Source organism: Oncorhynchus keta, chromosome 17 (genome assembly GCF_023373465.1).
Source record: "Oncorhynchus keta strain PuntledgeMale-10-30-2019 chromosome 17, Oket_V2, whole genome shotgun sequence".
Taxonomy (NCBI): Eukaryota; Metazoa; Chordata; class Actinopteri; order Salmoniformes; family Salmonidae; genus Oncorhynchus; species Oncorhynchus keta.
In genome coordinates, this window is record NC_068437.1 from 48,150,654 (window position 1) to 48,168,187 (window position 17,534).

The 17,534-nt window shown below is 49.0% G+C and overlaps 1 protein-coding gene across 1 annotated transcript in view; it reads right to left on the reverse strand.

Annotated features, from left to right (window-relative positions):
- The window catches only part of lrriq1 (leucine-rich repeats and IQ motif containing 1), a 63,669-nt gene extending 46,897 nt beyond the window's left edge, over positions 1-16,772 (reverse strand). Inside the window, exons 1-11 of the mRNA XM_035790074.2 lie at positions 16,679-16,772; positions 16,429-16,571; positions 16,159-16,261; positions 15,884-15,996; positions 15,682-15,790; positions 15,312-15,532; positions 15,138-15,215; positions 13,887-14,981; positions 12,211-12,363; positions 9,898-10,048; positions 3,261-3,454 (exon numbers count right to left, since the gene is read on the reverse strand). Of these exons, the coding sequence (XP_035645967.2) occupies positions 3,261-3,454; positions 9,898-10,048; positions 12,211-12,363; positions 13,887-14,981; positions 15,138-15,215; positions 15,312-15,532; positions 15,682-15,790; positions 15,884-15,996; positions 16,159-16,261; positions 16,429-16,557 (2,346 nt within the window). The 5' untranslated portion in view covers positions 16,558-16,571; positions 16,679-16,772. The remainder of the gene's footprint in view (positions 1-3,260; positions 3,455-9,897; positions 10,049-12,210; positions 12,364-13,886; positions 14,982-15,137; positions 15,216-15,311; positions 15,533-15,681; positions 15,791-15,883; positions 15,997-16,158; positions 16,262-16,428; positions 16,572-16,678) is intronic.
- Positions 16,773-17,534: the final 762 nt, after the last annotated feature.

The window sequence follows — 17,534 nt, forward strand, 5'->3', positions numbered from 1 at the left end:
GAAAGAGAGAGTGATAGAGTGAGTTTACCTACAGTGGCAAGAAAAAGTATGTGAACCCTTTGGAACTACTTGGATTTCTGCATAAATTAGTCAAACAATTTGATCTGATCTTCATCTTAGTCACAACAATAGACAAACACAGTCTGCTTGAACTAATAACACACAAATTATTGTATTTTTCATGTCCATATTGAATACATCATTTAAACGTTCACAGTGTAGGTTGGAAAAAGTATGTGAAACCCTAGGCTAATGACTTTTCCAAAAGATTATTGGAGTCAGGAGTCAGCTAACCTGGAGTCCAATCAATGAGACGAGATTGGAGATGTTGGTTAGAGCTGCCCTGTCCTATAATAAACACTCACAAAATTTGAGTTTGCTATTCACAAGAAGCATTGCCTGATGTGAACCATGCCTCAAACAAAAGAGATCTCAGAAGACCTAAGATTAAGAATTTTTGATTTGTATAAAGCTGGAAAGGGTTACAAAAGTATCTCTAAATCAAATCAAATTTCAAATCAAATTTATTTATATAGCCCTTCGTACATCAGCTGATATCTCAAAGTGCTGTACAGAAACCCAGCCTAAAACCCCAAACAGCAAACAATGCAGGTGTAAAAGCCTTGATGTTCATCTGTCCACGGTAAGACAAATTGTCTATAAATGGAGAAAGTTCAGCACTGTTGCAACTTTCCCTAGGAATTGCTGTCCTGCAAAGATGACTGAAAGAGCACAGTGCATAATGCTCAATGAGGTTAAGAAGAATCCTAGCGTGTCAGCTGAAGATTTATAGAAATCTCTGGAACATGGTAACATCTCTGTTGACGAGTCTACAGTACGTAAAACACTAAACAAGAATGGTGTTCATGGGAGGACACCACAGAAGAAGCCACTGCTGTCCAAAAAAAACATTGGCGCACGTCTGAAGTTCACAAAAGAGCACCTGGATGTTCTACAGCTCATCTGGCAAACTATTCTGTGAACAGATTAAACTAAAGTTGAGTTGTTTGGAAGAAACACACAACACTATTTGTAGAGAAAAAAATGGCACAGCACACCAACATCAAAACATCATCACAACTGTAAAGTATGGTGGAGGGAGCATCATGGTTTGGGGCTGCCTCAGGGCCTGGACAGCTTGCTATCATCAACAGAAAAATAATTCCCAAGTTTATCAAGACATTTTGCAGGAGAATGTAAGGCTATCTGTCCGCCAATTGAAGCTCAACAGAAGTTGGGTGATGCAACAGGACAACGACCCAAAACACAGAGATAAATCAACAACAGAATGGCCTCAACAGAAGAAAATACGCCTTCTGGAGTCCTGACCTCAACCCGATTTAAAATGCTGTGGCATGACCTCGAGAGCGGGTTCACACCAGACATCGTAAGAATATTGCTGAACTGAAACAGTTTTGTAGATATGAATGGTCCAAAATTCCTCCTGACCGTTGTGCAGGTATGATCCACAACTACAGAAAACGTTTGGTTGAGGTTATTGCTGCCAAAGGAGGGTCAACCAGTTATTAAATCCAAGGGTTCACATACTTTTTCCACCAAAACTGTGAATGTTTACATGTGTAAATGTGTTCAATAAAGACATGAAAATGTGTTCAATAAAGACATGAAAACGTATACTTGTTTGTGTGTTATTAGTTTAAGCAGACCGTGTTTGTCTATTGTTGTGACTTAGATGAAGATCAAATCAGATTTTATGCTGCTGATAGGTACTACTGATGCTGCAGATAGGTACTATTGGGGCTGCTGACAGGCACTACTGGTGCTGCTGACAGGCACTACTGGTGCTGCTGATAGGTACTATTGGTACTGCTAAGAGGTAATACTGGTGCTGCTAAGAGGTACTACTGGTGCTGCTGACAGGCACTACCGGTGATGCTGACAGGCACTACTGGTGCTGCTAACAGGCACTACTGGTGCTGCTGACAGGCACAACTGGTGCTGCTGACAGGCACTACTGGTGCTGCTGACAGGCACAACTGGTGCTGCTGACAGGCACAACTGGTGCTGCTGACAGGCACAATTGGTGCTGCTGTTAGGCACAATTGGTGCTGCTGTTAGGCACAACTGGCGCTGCTGACAGGCACAACTGGTGCTGTTGATAGGCACATTTGGCGCTGCTGACAGGCACTGCTGGTGCTGCTGACAGGTACTATTAGTGCTGCTACTGCTGGTGCTGTTGACAGGTACTATTGGTGCTGCTGTCAGGCTCTAATGTTGCTGCTGATAGATACTATTGGTGCAGCTGACACGCACTACTGGTGCTGATGACAGACACTATTGGTGCTGCTGACAGGTACTACTGGTGATGCTGACAGGTACTATTGGTGCTGCTGATAGATACCATTGGTGCTGCTGACAGGTACTACTGGTGCTGCTGACAGGCACTACTGGTGCTGCTGTCAGGCTCTACTGGTGCTGCTATTATATACTATTGGTGCTTCTGTCAGGCACTACTGGTGCTGCTGATAGATACTATAGGTGCTGCTGATAGGTACTACTGGTACTGCTGACAGACACGACTGGTGCTGCTGACAGGCACTACTGGTGCTGCTATTAGATACTATTGGTGCTGCTGACAGGTACTACTGGTGCTGCTGATAGATACTATTGGTGCTGCTGACAGGAACTACAGGTGCTACTGGTAGATACTACTGGTGCTGCTGACAGGCACTACTGGTGCTGCTGATAGATACTATTGCTGCTGCTGACAGGTAATACTGGTGCTGCTGACAGGTACTATTGGTGCTGCTAACATATACCATTGGTGGTGCTGACAGGCACTACTTGTGCTGCTGATATATACTATTGGTGCTGCTGATAGATACTACTGGTGCTGCTGTTGGATACTACTGGTGCTGCTGTTGGATACTACTGGTGCTGCTGATAGATACTACTGGTGCTGCTGTTGGATACTATAGGTGCTGCTGATAGATACTATTGGTGCTGCTTTTGGATACTACTGGTGCTGCTAACAGGTACTACTGGTGCTGCTGATAGATACTATTGGTGCTGCTTTTGGATACTACTGGTGCTGCTAACAGGTACTACTGGTGCTGCTGATAGATACTATTGGTGCTGGTGTTGGATACTATTGGTGCTGCGAACAGGTACTACAGGTACTGCTGATATTTTTCCTTATAATCCATCATAAAGGATTAATGTCAGTAGCACTTTAATTAGTTTAATATATTATTTTCCTGGTAGTTAGGCCTACATGGTATACTGACTATGTATTTTACCTCAGTCAGATTGTTTCCTGTCAGGTCCAGGGTGTTGAGCAGAGCACAGTTGTCCAGGCCCTCTACACTGGACAGATGGTTGTGAGACAAGTCCAGGTGTAGCAGCGTGTACACCTCTCTCAGTCCTCTAGTACTGATCAGCTGGTTGTGGTCCAACAATAACTTCTGCAGCCTCTTCAATGGCTCCAGACCACCTTTATAGGAGAAGAAGAAAAATAAAGACAAAGAATTTTCCTTACATTAGTATGTTTCAGTATGTAAAGTAGTAGATAATGGCATGCTTCATTTGCATACCTAAAGAGTTATGGGGTAGAACAAAATCAGATTGTGGAACTGTGAGGGGTTGAAGTAGGATTCAAATGAACCAAAGAAGATCTAATTTCAGTGTGTGGCCAAGGTTACCGTTTTAGTAACGTTCAAAGCTAAACTGCCAATAAAAAAGCATTCACGGTCTTCTCAGGCAGTTAATATCTATTCATGACTTGAGGCCTGGCTCCTGGTCTGTTATTCACAGTAACTAAGTCATTTCAATATATACTGAGCAGGGGATCAAAAGAAGAGGTACACTGCTCCCTAGTGGATAGCAGTGGTTACAACTAGCCATGAAGTACACTGTAACTGTAGAGCAGGCAGGGGTGTGAGTCAAACCACACATCTGGAAGGCTGCACAGTCTGTTGATTTCCATCTTTGCCTTTTAATCATTGTCTAATTTAGACCTGTATGGGGTGCTGATAAAAATTCAAAATTCAAACAGAGTTTTCCACACTCTGTATAGGCCATCTATGAGCTCAGTTTACTGATGCGATGGGGACCTGAGCTCTGCTTACTGATGCGGTGGGGACCTGAGCTCTGCTTACTGATGCGGTGGGGACCTGAGCTCTGCTTACTGATGCGGTGGGGACCTGAGCTCAGCTTACTGATGCGGTGGGGACCTGAGCTCTGCTTACTGATGCGGTGGGGACCTGAGCTCAGCTTACCGATGCGGTGGGGACCTGAGCTCAGCTTACTGATGCGGTGGGGACCTGAGCTCAGCTTACCGATGCGGTGGGGACCTGAGCTCAGCTTACCGATGCGATGGGGACCTGAGCTCAGCTTACCGATGCGATGGGGACCTGAGCTCAGCTTACCGATGCGGTGGGGACCTGAGCTCAGCTTACCGATGCGGTGGGGACCTGAGCTCAGCTTACCGATGCGGTGGGGACCTGAGCTCTGCTTACTGATGCGGTGGGGACCTGAGCTCTGCTTACTGATGCGGTGGGGACCTGAGCTCAGCTTACCGATGCGGTGGGGACCTGAGCTCTGCTTACCGATGCGGTGGGGACCTGAGCTCAGCTTACCGATGCGGTGGGGACCTGAGCTCAGCTTACCGATGCGGTGGGGACCTGAGCTCAGCTTACCGATGCGGTGGGGACCTGAGCTCTGCTTACCGATGCGGTGGGGACCTGAGCTCAGCTTACTGATGCGGTGGGGACCTGAGCTCAGCTTACCGATGCGGTGGGGACCTGACCTCAGCTTACCGATGCGATGGGGACCTGAGCTCAGCTTACCGATGCGATGGGGACCTGAGCTCAGCTTACCGATGCGGTGGGGACCTGAGCTCAGCTTACCGATGCGGTGGGGACCTGAGCTCAGCTTACCGATGCGGTGGGGACCTGAGCTCTGCTTACCGATGCGGTGGGGACCTGAGCTCTGCTTACTGATGCGGTGGGGACCTGAGCTCAGCTTACCGATGCGGTGGGGACCTGAGCTCAGCTTACCGATGCGTTGGGGACCTGAGCTCAGCTTACGGTTAGGGTGGGGACCTGAGCTCAGCTTACCGATGCGTTGGGTACCTGAGCTCAGCTTACGGTTAGGGTGGGGACCTGAGCTCAGCTTACCGATGCGGTGGGGACCTGAGCTCAGCTTACCGATGCAGTGGGGACCTGAGCTCAGCTTACCGATGCGATGGGGACCTGAGCTCAGCTTACCGATGCGGTGGGGACCTGAGCTCAGCTTACCGATGCGGTGGGGACCTGAGCTCAGCTTACCGATGCGGTGGGGACCTGAGCTCAGCTTACCGATGCGGTGGGGACCTGAGCTCAGCTTACCGATGCGGTGGGGACCTGAGCTCAGCTTACCGATGCGGTGGGGACCTGAGCTCAGCTTACCGATGCGGTGGGGACCTGAGCTCAGCTTACCGATGCGATGGGGACCTGAGCTCAGCTTACCGATGCGGTGGGGACCTGAGCTCAGCTTACCGATGCGATGGGGACCTGAGCTCAGCTTACCGATGCGGTGGGGACCTGACTTCAGCTTACCGATGCGGTAGGGACCTGAGCTCAGCTAACCGATGGGGACCTGAGCTCAGCTTACCGATGCGGTGGGGACCTGACCTCAGCTTACCGATGCGATGGGGACCTGAGCTGGGGTTGCGGTGGGGACCTGAGCTCAGCTTACCGATGCGATGGGGACCTGAGCTCAGCTTACCGATGCGGTGGGGACCTGAGCTCAGCTTACCGATGCGGTGGGGACCTGAGCTCAGCTTACCGATGCGATGGGGACCTGAGCTCAGCTTACCGATGCGATGGGGACCTGAGCTCAGCTTACCGATGCGATGGGGACCTGAGCTCAGCTTACCGATGCGGTGGGGACCTGAGCTCAGCGGTGCGGTGGGGACCTGAGCTCAGCTTACCGATGCGGTGGGGACCTGAGCTCAGTTTACGGTTGGGTGGGGACCTGAGCTCAGCTTACCGATGCGGTGGGGACCTGAGCTCAGCTTACCGATGCGATGGGGACCTGAGCTCAGCTTACCGATGCAGTGGGGACCTGAGCTCAGCTTACCGATGCGATGGGGACCTGAGCTCAGCTTACCGATGCGGTGGGGACCTGAGCTCAGCTTACCGATGCGATGGGGACCTGAGCTCAGCTTACCGATGCGGTGGGGACCTGACTTCAGCTTACCGATGCGGTAGGGACCTGAGCTCAGCTAACCGATGGGGACCTGAGCTCAGCTTACCGATGCGGTGGGGACCTGACCTCAGCTTACCGATGCGATGGGGACCTGAGCTCAGCTTACCGATGCGGTGGGGACCTGACCTCAGCTTACCGATGCGATGGGGACCTGAGCTCGGCTTACGGTTGCGGTGGGGACCTGAGCTCAGCTTACCGATGCGGTGGGGACCTGAGCTCAGCTTACCGATGCGGTGGGGACCTGAGCTCAGCTTACCGATGCGATGGGGACCTGAGCTCAGCTTACCGATGCGGTGGGGACCTGACTTCAGCTTACCGATGCGGTAGGGACCTGAGCTCAGCTTACCGATGCAGTGGGGACCTGAGCTCAGCTTACCGATGCGGTGGGGACCTGAGCTCGGCTTACCGATGCAGTGAGGACCTGAGCTCAGCTTACCGATGCGATGGGGACCTGAGCTCGGCTTACCGATGCAGTGAGGACCTGAGCTCAGTTTACCGATGCAGTGGGGACCTGAACTCAGCTTACCGTTGCGGTGGGGACCTGACCTCAGTTTACCGATGCGATGGGGACCTGAGCTCAGCTTACCGATGTGGTGGGGACCTGACCTCAGCTTGCCGATGCGATGGGGACCTGAGCTCAGCTTACGGTGCGGTGGGGACCTGAGCTCAGCTTACCGATGCGGTGGGGACCTGAGCTCAGCTTACCGATGCGGTGGGGACCTGAGCTCAGCTTACCGATGCGATGGGGACCTGAGCTCAGCTTACCGATGCGGTGGGGACCTGAGCTCAGCTTACCGATGCGGTGGGGACCTGAGCTCAGCTTACCGATGGGGACCTGAGCTCAGCTTACCGATGCGATGGGGACCTGAGCTCGGCTTACCGATGCAGTGAGGACCTGAGCTCAGCTTACCGATGCGGTGGGGATCTGACCTCAGCTTACCGATGCGGTGGGGACCTGACCTCAGCTTACCGATGCAGTGGGGACCTGAACTCAGCTTACCGTTGCGGTGGGGACCTGACCTCAGTTTACCGATGCGGTGGGGACCTGAACTCAGTTTACCGATGCGGTGGGGACCTGAGCTCAGCTTACCGATGCGGTGGGGACCTGAGCTCTGCTTACCGATGCGGTGGGGACCTGAGCTCAGCTTACCGATGCGGTGGGGACCTGAGCTCAGCTTACCGATGCGGTGGGGACCTGAGCTCAGCTTACCGATGCGGTGGGGACCTGAGCTCAGCTTACCGATGCGGTGGGGACCTGAGCTCAGCTTACCGATGCGGTGGGGACCTGAGCTCAGCTTACCGATGCGGTGGGGACCTGAGCTCAGCTTACGGTTAGGGTGGGGACCTGAGCTCAGCTTACCGATGCGGTGGGGACCTGAGCTCTGCTTACTGATGCGGTGGGTACCTGAGCTCTGCTTACTGATGCGGAGGGGACCTGAGCTCAGCTTACCGATGCGGTGGGGACCTGAGCTCAGCTTACCGATGCGATGGGGACCTGAGCTCAGCTTACCGATGCGATGGGGACCTGAGCTCAGCTTACCAATGCGGTGGGGACCTGAGCTCAGCTTACCGATGCGATGGGGACCTGAGCTCAGCTTACCGATGCGGTGGGGACCTGAGCTCAGCTTACCGATGCGGTGGGGACCTGAGCTCAGCTTACCGATGCGGTGGGGACCTGAGCTCAGCTTACGGTTAGGGTGGGGACCTGAGCTCAGCTTACCGATGCGGTGGGGACCTGAGCTCAGCTTACCGATGCGATGGGGACCTGAGCTCAGCTTACCGATGCAGTGGGGACCTGAGCTCAGCTTACCGATGCGATGGGGACCTGAGCTCAGCTTACCGATGCGATGGGGACCTGAGCTCAGCTTACCGATGCGGTGGGGACCTGAGCTCAGCTTACCGATGCGGTGGGGACCTGAGCTCAGCTTACCGATGCGGTGGGGACCTGAGCTCAGCTTACGGTTAGGGTGGGGACCTGAGCTCAGCTTACCGATGCGGTGGGGACCTGAGCTCAGCTTACCGATGCGATGGGGACCTGAGCTCAGCTTACCGATGCAGTGGGGACCTGAGCTCAGCTTACCGATGCGGTGGGGACCTGAGCTCAGCTTACCGATGCGGTGGGGACCTGACTTCAGCTTACCGATGCGGTAGGGACCTGAGCTCAGCTAACCGATGGGGACCTGAGCTCAGCGATGCGGTGGGGACCTGACCTCAGCTTACCGATGCGATGGGGACCTGAGCTCAGCTTACCGATGCGGTGGGGACCTGAGCTCAGCTTACCGATGCGGTGGGGACCTGAGCTCAGCTTACCGATGCGGTGGGGACCAGCTCAGCTTACCGATGCGATGGGGACCTGAGCTCAGCTTACCGATGCGGTGGGGACCTGACTTCAGCTTACCGATGCGGTGGGGACCTGAGCTCAGCTTACCGATGCGGTGGGGACCTGAGCTCAGCTTACGGTTAGGGTGGGGACCTGAGCTCAGCTTACCGATGCGGTGGGGACCTGAGCTCAGCTTACCGATGCGATGGGGACCTGAGCTCAGCTTACCGATGCAGCGGGGACCTGAGCTCAGCTTACCGATGCGATGGGGACCTGAGCTCAGCTTACCGATGCGGTGGGGACCTGAGCTCAGCTTACCGATGCGATGGGGACTTGAGCTCAGCTTACCGATGCGGTGGGGACCTGACTTCAGCAGCGGTAGGGACCTGAGCTCAGCTAACCGATGGGGACCTGAGCTCAGCTTACCGATGCGGTGGGGACCTGACCACAGCTTACCGATGCGATGGGGACCTGAGCTCAGCTTACCGATGCGGTGGGGACCTGACCTCAGCTTAATGCAGATGGGGACCTGAGCTCAGCTTACCGATGCGGTGGGGACCTGAGCTCAGCTTACCGATGCGGTGGGGACCTGAGCTCAGCTTACCGATGCGATGGGGACCTGAGCTCAGCTTACCGATGCGGTGGGGACCTGACTTCAGCTTACCGATGCGGTAGGGACCTGAGCTCAGCTAACCGATGGGGACCTGAGCTCAGCTTACCGATGCGGTGGGGACCTGACCTCAGCTTACCATGCGATGGGGACCTGAGCTCAGTTTACGATGCGGTGGGGACCTGACCTCAGCTTACCGATGCGATGGGGACCTGAGCTCGGCTTACCGATGCGGTGGGGACCTGAGCTCAGCTTACCGATGCGGTGGGGACCTGACCTCAGCTTAATGGTGGGGACCTGACCTCAGCTTACCGATGCGATGGGGACCTGAGCTCAGGCATTACCGATGCAGTGAGGATAGCTCAGCTTACGGTTGCGGTGGGGACCTGAGCTCAGCTTACCGATGCGGTGGGGACCTGAGCTCAGCTTACCAATGCGGTGGGGACCTGAGCTCAGCTTAACCTGCGGTGGGGACCTGACCTCAGCTTACCGATGCGATGGGGACCTGAGCTTTTAAGAATGCAGTGAGGACCTGAGCTCAGCTTACCGATGCGGTGGGGATCTGACCTCAGCTTACCGATGAGGTGGGGACCTGACCTCAGCTTACCGATGCAGTGGGGACCTGAACTCAGCTTACCGTTGCGGTGGGGACCTGACCTCAGTTTACCGATGCGGTGGGGACCTGAACTCAGTTTACCGATGCGGTGGGGACCTGAACTCAGCTTACCGATGCAGTGGGGACCTGACCTCAGCTTACCGATACGGGTGATGGAGTTGTGCGAGAGCTCCAGAACGTCCAGATCCACAGCACCAGCCAGACCATGGATGGATGTCAGACGGTTCCGGCCAAGTCGAAGAACTTGGAGGTTAGCCAGATTCTCACAGTCCACAAACGTGATTGAGTTGTCCTACACAGACATAACAATCAAAATATGTCTGAGTTTTCAAATACCAAGGATTTTATACTTTTACATGCTGATTTGATCACTGTGAGAGACAGTATGCAGTGTTGTGTGTATATAATATAATACTATGTAGCTAAAATATACTATGTAACACATACGCTGAGTGTAGAAAACATTATGAACACCTGCTCTTTCAATGACCAGGTGAATCCAGGTAAAAGCAATGATCCCTTATTGATGTCACTTGTTAAATCCACTACACATCAGTGTATATGCAGGGGAGGAGACAGGTTAAAGAATGGTTTTTAAGCCTTGAGTCAAATGAGACATAAATTGTGTATGTGTGCCATTCAGAGGGTGAATGGACAAGACAAAATATTTAAGTGACTTTGAACGGGGTATGGTAGTAGGTGCCAGGTGCACCGGTTTGTGTAAAGAACTGCAATGCTGCTGGGACTTTCACGCTCAACAGTTTCCCGTGTGTATCAAGAATGGTCTGCCACCCAAAGGACATCCAGCCAACTTGTCAGACATATACTGTAGATAGATATACAGTTAAAGTCGGAAGTTTACATACACCTTAGCCAAATACATTTAAACTCAGTTTTCACAATTCCTGATATTTAATCCTAGTAAAAATTCTCTGTTTTAGGTCATTACGATCACCACTTTATTTTAAGAATGTGAAATGTCAGAATAATTTATTTCAGCTTTTATTTCTTTCATCACATTCCCAGTGGGTCAGAACTTTACATATACTCAATTGGTATTTGTTAGCATTGCCTTTAAATTGTTTAACTTGGGTCAAACGTTTCAGGTTCCACAAGCTTCCCACAATAAGTTGGGTGAATTTAGGCCCATTCCTCCTGACAGAGCTGGTGTACCTGAATCAGGTTTGTAGCCTCCTTGCTCGCACACTCTTTTTCAGTTCTGCCAACAAATTGTCTATAGGATTGAGGTCAGGGCTTTGTGATGGCCACTCCAATATCTTCACTTTGTTGTCCTTAAGCCAATTTGCCACAACTTTGGAAGTATGCTTGGGGTCATTGTCCATTTGGAAGACCCATTTGCGACCAAGTTGCAACTTTCTGACTGATGTCTTGAGATGTTGCTTCAATATATCCACATAATTGTTCTTCCTCATCATGCCATCTATTTTGTGAAGTGCACCAGTCCATCCTGCAGCAAAGCACCCCCACAACATGATGCTGCCACCCCCGTGCTTCACGGTTGGGATGGTGTTTTTTGGCTTGCAAGCCTCCCCCTTTTTCCTCCAAACATTATGGCCAAGCAGTTCTATTTTTGTTTCATCAGACCAGAGGACATTTCTCCAAAAAGTACGATCTTTGTCCCCATTAATCATTGTACCTAAACTGTATGTGTAAACATGTATACATAGGGCCCAGCTGTAAAAGAGACCGTGGTCTCAGTCTGTGTTCCTTGTTGAAATAAATATATAATAATAATAATGTGCAGTTGCAAACCGTAGTCTGGCTTTTTTTATGGCGGTTTTGGAGCAGTGGCTTCTTCCTTGCTGAGAGGCCTTTCAGGTTATGTTGATATAGGACTCGTTTTACTGTGTATATAAATACTTTTGTACCCATTTCCTCCAGCATCTTCAGAAGGTCCTTTGCTGTTGTTCTGGGATTGATTTGCACTTTTCGCACCGAGGTACGTTCATCTCTAGGAGACAGAACGTGTCTCCTTCCTGAGCGGTATGATGGCTGAGTGGTCTCATGGTGTTTATACTTGCCTACTATTGTTTGAACAGATGAACGTGGTACCTTCAGGCGTTTGGAAATTGCTCCCAACGATGAACCAGACTTGTGGAGGTCTTCAATTTATTTTCTGAGGTCTTGGCTGATTTCTTTTGATTTTCCCATGATGTCAAGCAAAGAGGCACTGAGTTTGTAGGTAGGTCTTGAAATACATCCACAGGTACACCTCCAATTGACTCAAATGATGTCAATTAGACTATCAGAAGCTTCTAAAGCCGTAACATCATTTTCGGGAATTTTCCATGCTTTCCAATTGTCTGGCTTTCAGTGTCGTTACAATAGTACTATTTGTTCATTTGTTTATTTGTCAGGGACCATGTACAACATTCCATTGCACCAAACCATTTCTGTACAGCTTACCCCACATGTAAATGGTGGTGTATTTACCTGTACATCGATGTAGCGAAGCTCTGTGCATTGACTGAGGCCCTCCAGGGATTTAAGGCCACAGCGTCTCATGGTGAGGGTCTGCAGTCTGGGGCATTGGGACAAAGTAGAGAGGCTACAGCCAGGGAGATCCTCCAGAACAACTGTGGTCACCTGCATTGGAAGGTAGAGCACAGTCAGTGAAATATTGCTTTTGGTTTTGTTATGGTTGGTTTGTTGGTTATTTGAATGTGTCTGATTGACTGTTTTGCAGACATGGGTCAAATGCATCTAGGTCCAATACTTTCAAATATCCTACTTGTAGTCTAGTGTAATACCTTTAGTGTTAAAAGCTAAATCAAGCGCAACTTATACATCATTTATTTTTCTGGAAAAACCTTTATGAAATAAAGCAGGGGTAGGCAACTACATTCAACAAAATTCATACATTGATTACATTAAGACACGATCGCATATGTGACCGACCGGCTTGATTCTGTCATATGTAGCAACATTTTTGATTGTGTTTTTTACATTGGATAAGGGTGGAGACTCAGAGCTAGAAAATGGTATATCGTACACTACAGTTGAGCAACAAAGGGAAAGTAATTCTGCTTTGAAAGTTGATAAACTTGTAACCTCACTTTTGAGAAAATGTCCCTTGAATGTTTTGGTACACCTAAGCGAGAGCTCTTCTTTGTCTACATTCAGCATCGTTCCAAACCCTATTAAGCTTTAGCAGGGTAGCCTAGTGGTTAGAGCGTTGGACTAGTAACCGAAAGCGTTCTGACCTAACAACAGCAGTCAAGCACCCAAGCTAACTGGCTAACGTTGGCTAGCTTGCTAGCTACTTCCAGACACAAATGAGGGAATAGCTCATTCTGACCATTTTACAAGCCCTAGCAGAGCTTGTTAGGCTTTTTTATGCTATCCAGAGCGTTGGTGACTGCAACTGTACTGCTGGCAACAAATTAATTATGTTTTTATTTGCCAACGTTTACTGAGACCGGCCATATTCAACGGGCGTTGAGCGTTCGTAAATTTGTCATTTATTCTGCTCTGGCACACTCAGACGAGTGTGCCAGAGTACGATGAAACAGTTGTTTCAGTGACGTTCTATTGAAATGGATACTTGCATACTGGAGTCTTTCGTTAAGTTTTAATACACGAAAAAAAAAATGAAAAGCCGTGTTAGACAGGATTACCCTACACATACTGACCAGCTCAAATAGACAGAAGCGTGCTATATGGCAGACCAATCCAAACTCATCTCTCGGCATGTCCAGCCCACTCATTATCTCAGCCAATCATGGCTAACTAGGCTCGTAATTTAACAATTTCATTCATATTTACAAAAGTCATACAAGTTTGTTATTAATGCACATGAAAGTTCACATGGTCGAGAAGGCAAAAAACATTTTGATTTAAAAAAAAGTTTATGTTCAAATGGCTCTCCTGTGAAGTAGTGACCCACGCCATACGCTTAGTTTCCTGAAACGGGCCACATATATATATTTTTTATTCCTGGGCATAGTTTGGAACAGATTTCCTAATTTATACAAATGTTTTCTTAATTCCTGGTGATTTTAGTCAACAACAACAAAAAAATCACTCGCGGGACTGTTTTGCCCTGCAGGCTGCCTGTTACTGACCCCTGAAATAAAGTATCACATTGTAGATCGTATCATGCAGGTTACCTCCTGAGTGGAGTTCCAGGCCCCAGACTGAAGGAGTGTTTCTGGGCAGAGGAGGGGTAAACTGCTCCCCTCAGCGGCCCTCCTAGCCCCCCTCCTCCTCTGGGTCCTGACCCCCTGCTGCTGCTTCCTCTTGTTCTGCAGGGAGAGTTTGGACCAGGAAGTGCAGTCCCTCATCCAGGCCAGTCTCCTCTGCTCCGTCTGCTCTGGTAGAAATACACTCATACGCTCAAAGGCAGACTGTGGGGCTGAGGTGCTGGGGTCAATGGGGGGAGAGCTGGCAGTGGGGGAACATTCAGTGGCAGCTGATTTCTCCTCTCTGGCTTTTTCCTCACTCGGGTTTTGACTTTCCTCCTTCACCATTTCTGTCTCCAGCTTTTGCAGGCTCTTTGGTTTCCTCTCATCTGATTCCATCCTAATCTCTTCCTCCTCCTTGCTTTTCCTTTCATTCTCCTTTTCCTCCTCATTCTCCTGTCTTTTTCTCCGCTCCTCCTCCCTTTCTTGCTTGTCTTTCTCCTCCCTAATCTGCTCCTCCTTCTCTCTCCTCTCCTCCTTCTTTCTCTTCTCCTCTTCTTTCCTTCTCTTCTCCTCTTCTTTCTTTCTCTTCTCCTCTTCTTTCTTTCTCTTCTCTTCTTCATGCTTCTTTCTCTTCTCCTCCCCTTTTCTTCTCTCTCCCTCCTTTCTGTTCTCCTGATCCTCCCTCTTTCTTCTGTCCTCCTCATCCTGTCTCTCTCTCGCCATACGGACTCGATCCTCTTCTTTGGCTCTCTCATACTCTAAGCTCCTCCTCTTCAGTGCTTGCTCCTCCAACTCTCTCCTTCTGTTTTCCTTTTCCTGCTTCAGCCGCTGCTCCTCCTGTTCCCTCCTCCACCTCTCCTCCCTCCTGTTCCTCTCTTCCTCAGACCTTCTTTGTTCCTCTCTTCTGCGGTGGAGCTCAGCCCTGGTCCACCGGCGTGCCAGGACGCCTCTGAGGGCAGCCTGGATAGTGATGGCCGCCCTGCATCGAGACTGATGGGTCTTCCTCCTCTTTTCCTCCTGCACCTTCTCAAAGGCCCTCCTCTCCTCCTCCATCTGTCTCTGGAGGCTGCTGATCAGCTCCTGGTTAGTGTGGGAGAGTGGAGGAGAGAAGTTAAACCAATAAAAACTGAAAAGAAAGATGAGCCCCTTCTGAAAACACTTCCAACCAAGCCCCTCTCCATTGCCAGTGTTTCAGTGTTTGCACATCTAAAAAAAATGTGATTGAATCTGGCCCACCTGCTGTTTGAAAAACTCTTGTTGAAGCTTCTCTTCTGCCTCTCTTTCTCTCAGCTCCTCCATGCCTGTAGGGCGATGCTACAGACAGACAATGACTTCTTCAGTTGGTCACTCTTAGTTATGGAAAACATAGAAACGGGAAATGGGAGAAAGGGATGATATGAACTATCTCACCCTATTGTCCTCTTCTATCTGCCTCAGCTCCTCCTCAAAGTCTATCTGTCTGCGTTTCCTCCCCTCCTCCTTTTCTCTCTGCTCATTCTGCTCCTTCTTTCGCTCCACCTCGTATTCCACAATTCTCCTCTCATCCTCCTCTTTCAACTTACACTCCAAAGTTTTCAGTTCCAAACTGAGTTGCTTTTCAGACCATAAATATGCATCACATTCAATATCATCTGTGTCAAACAGAAAGACACAGGTCACAGCTTCATTAGTTTGAAGAATATCACCTTTTTTATTTCCTTTATAGGGCTGGACTAAATGAGGCAAGGGTGCCATCTAGTGGGCATATATATCACACATGCACACAGAAATCTACACATACCCTCACTGTTGTGTGGCACTCTGTCTGTAATGTCACTGTCAGATACAGTGTGAGGGCAGACCTTGTTGGGGATAGCGTTCAACTTCTCATCCTCGATCTCTAACATGACCTAAATCAATCAAACATATTTAGCCTACGTCCCAGCACAAATTACATAACACTAGTACTTTAGGGCACACAAGCCTTATTAAACTAGACTCACTTGTTCTTTTAACTTCACTGGGTCCTCGTGTAGGCCTAGGTCAGAGGCCAGTTCCATTAAAAGGTCTTCAGAACGACTTGAAATTATGGAATACACCTCAGCCGCTCTGGAATCTGAAAACAGACAATGTACAAAGACATTGAGTCACATCGAGTCACATATACACAATAGTATGACATCATGAAGCCAGCAGCTAGCTTGACTGATGAATAAATGATCCATGCATTTTCTATATTTCTGTTGCCTATGCATTATCCAGAGGTCCTCATTCCTACCTTCATCTTCACTGTCCTCAAGGATGAGCTTTTCAAACTGACTTGCTCTGTTCTCAGAGGCTTCAAAATATTTGAGCATTGATTCTGGGATTTTATCTGAAACCTGGGGGTGTTGAAAGGTGAAAAGTTAGGTTTACATGCATTTGCAACCAGTAGACATTCATTGACAAGTCGTATAAAAACATTGTGCAAACAGTAGGCTAACGTTAGACAATGGAGATTATTAGGCCTACACAAACTCTCCAGTTGACTAATAATAAATCAACTCACATCATCTTCATCGGCATGATCTTCATCAGCAGATGAGTAAAAATCTTCGTGAAAATAATGATCTAATTCAATATCCTCAGAGGAGTTGTTGATGCTCAGTTTGCTCAGGTCTTCTTGACTGACATCCATGGTCTAGCTTGCAGCTTCAGGAAACAAAAAAAGAGCAGGAAACACTGCATGAAACTTAAACTTAAAACTTTTACATTTTATTCCCACGAAATGTTTCTGTTTTAAATAAGAGGTCATTTACCTGTGTTTGTCTGTTTTGTATACTTGCTAACCGGTTTTCTAACCATGAACGTCAAATCATTCCATCCGCGTCTAAATGGAACTGTTGTCGCTATGGAAACTGAGGAGAACACTACGGAACACCACTCAGGACAAACGTAACCCTGTAGGGTGTTGACTTGCCATTTGGCAACATACCATTTCTCTACATTTCATGTACAGATAAAATGGGAAACATTAGTTACCAATATCTTTGTTTTATTGTTAGGCTACGTCAAATCATAGACTTGGAACTGGACTCAAATGAAAAGAGTGCACACATAATTGCTTTATGCTGGAGGGGGGCCTCAGTAATTTACATGACAAACAACTATTTTCTGTGACTCTCTCTTCTATGTGCATGGCATAATGTCCAAACATTCCCTTTATGTTTTAAAGAATTTTAGCCTACTACTACTGTAAATCGTGTGGGGAAAGTACATTGCAATCATGCAAGATCACAGTAAATGTAATTCTTTGGAATTGAATAGCCTTGCATAAGCCTCAAGTGCTGTCTTTTCCCACTCTCTCTCTCTCTCGCTCTCCAAAGTTGAAGGTACTGTTGTGGCCAACAACACAGACTGCAACCTACTGTACAACAATGACATTTCTGATGACAAAGGAACGGAACCTTTCCCACATGGAAAGTGCAGCGCTTGTAGTCCGTCTCTCTGAGGAGATTCCAGAGCAGCCCTAGCAGGTTTTCCCACACCCATTCCCAGGGGCTCTCAGAACTTCAGAACTTTACAACTTCCGCCACCTTGTTCAGTGTTTCACTGGAGAACATTGTGTCCTCACATTTTTGTGTTTGGACTCAGAAGTCATTGAGTCTTCTCTCA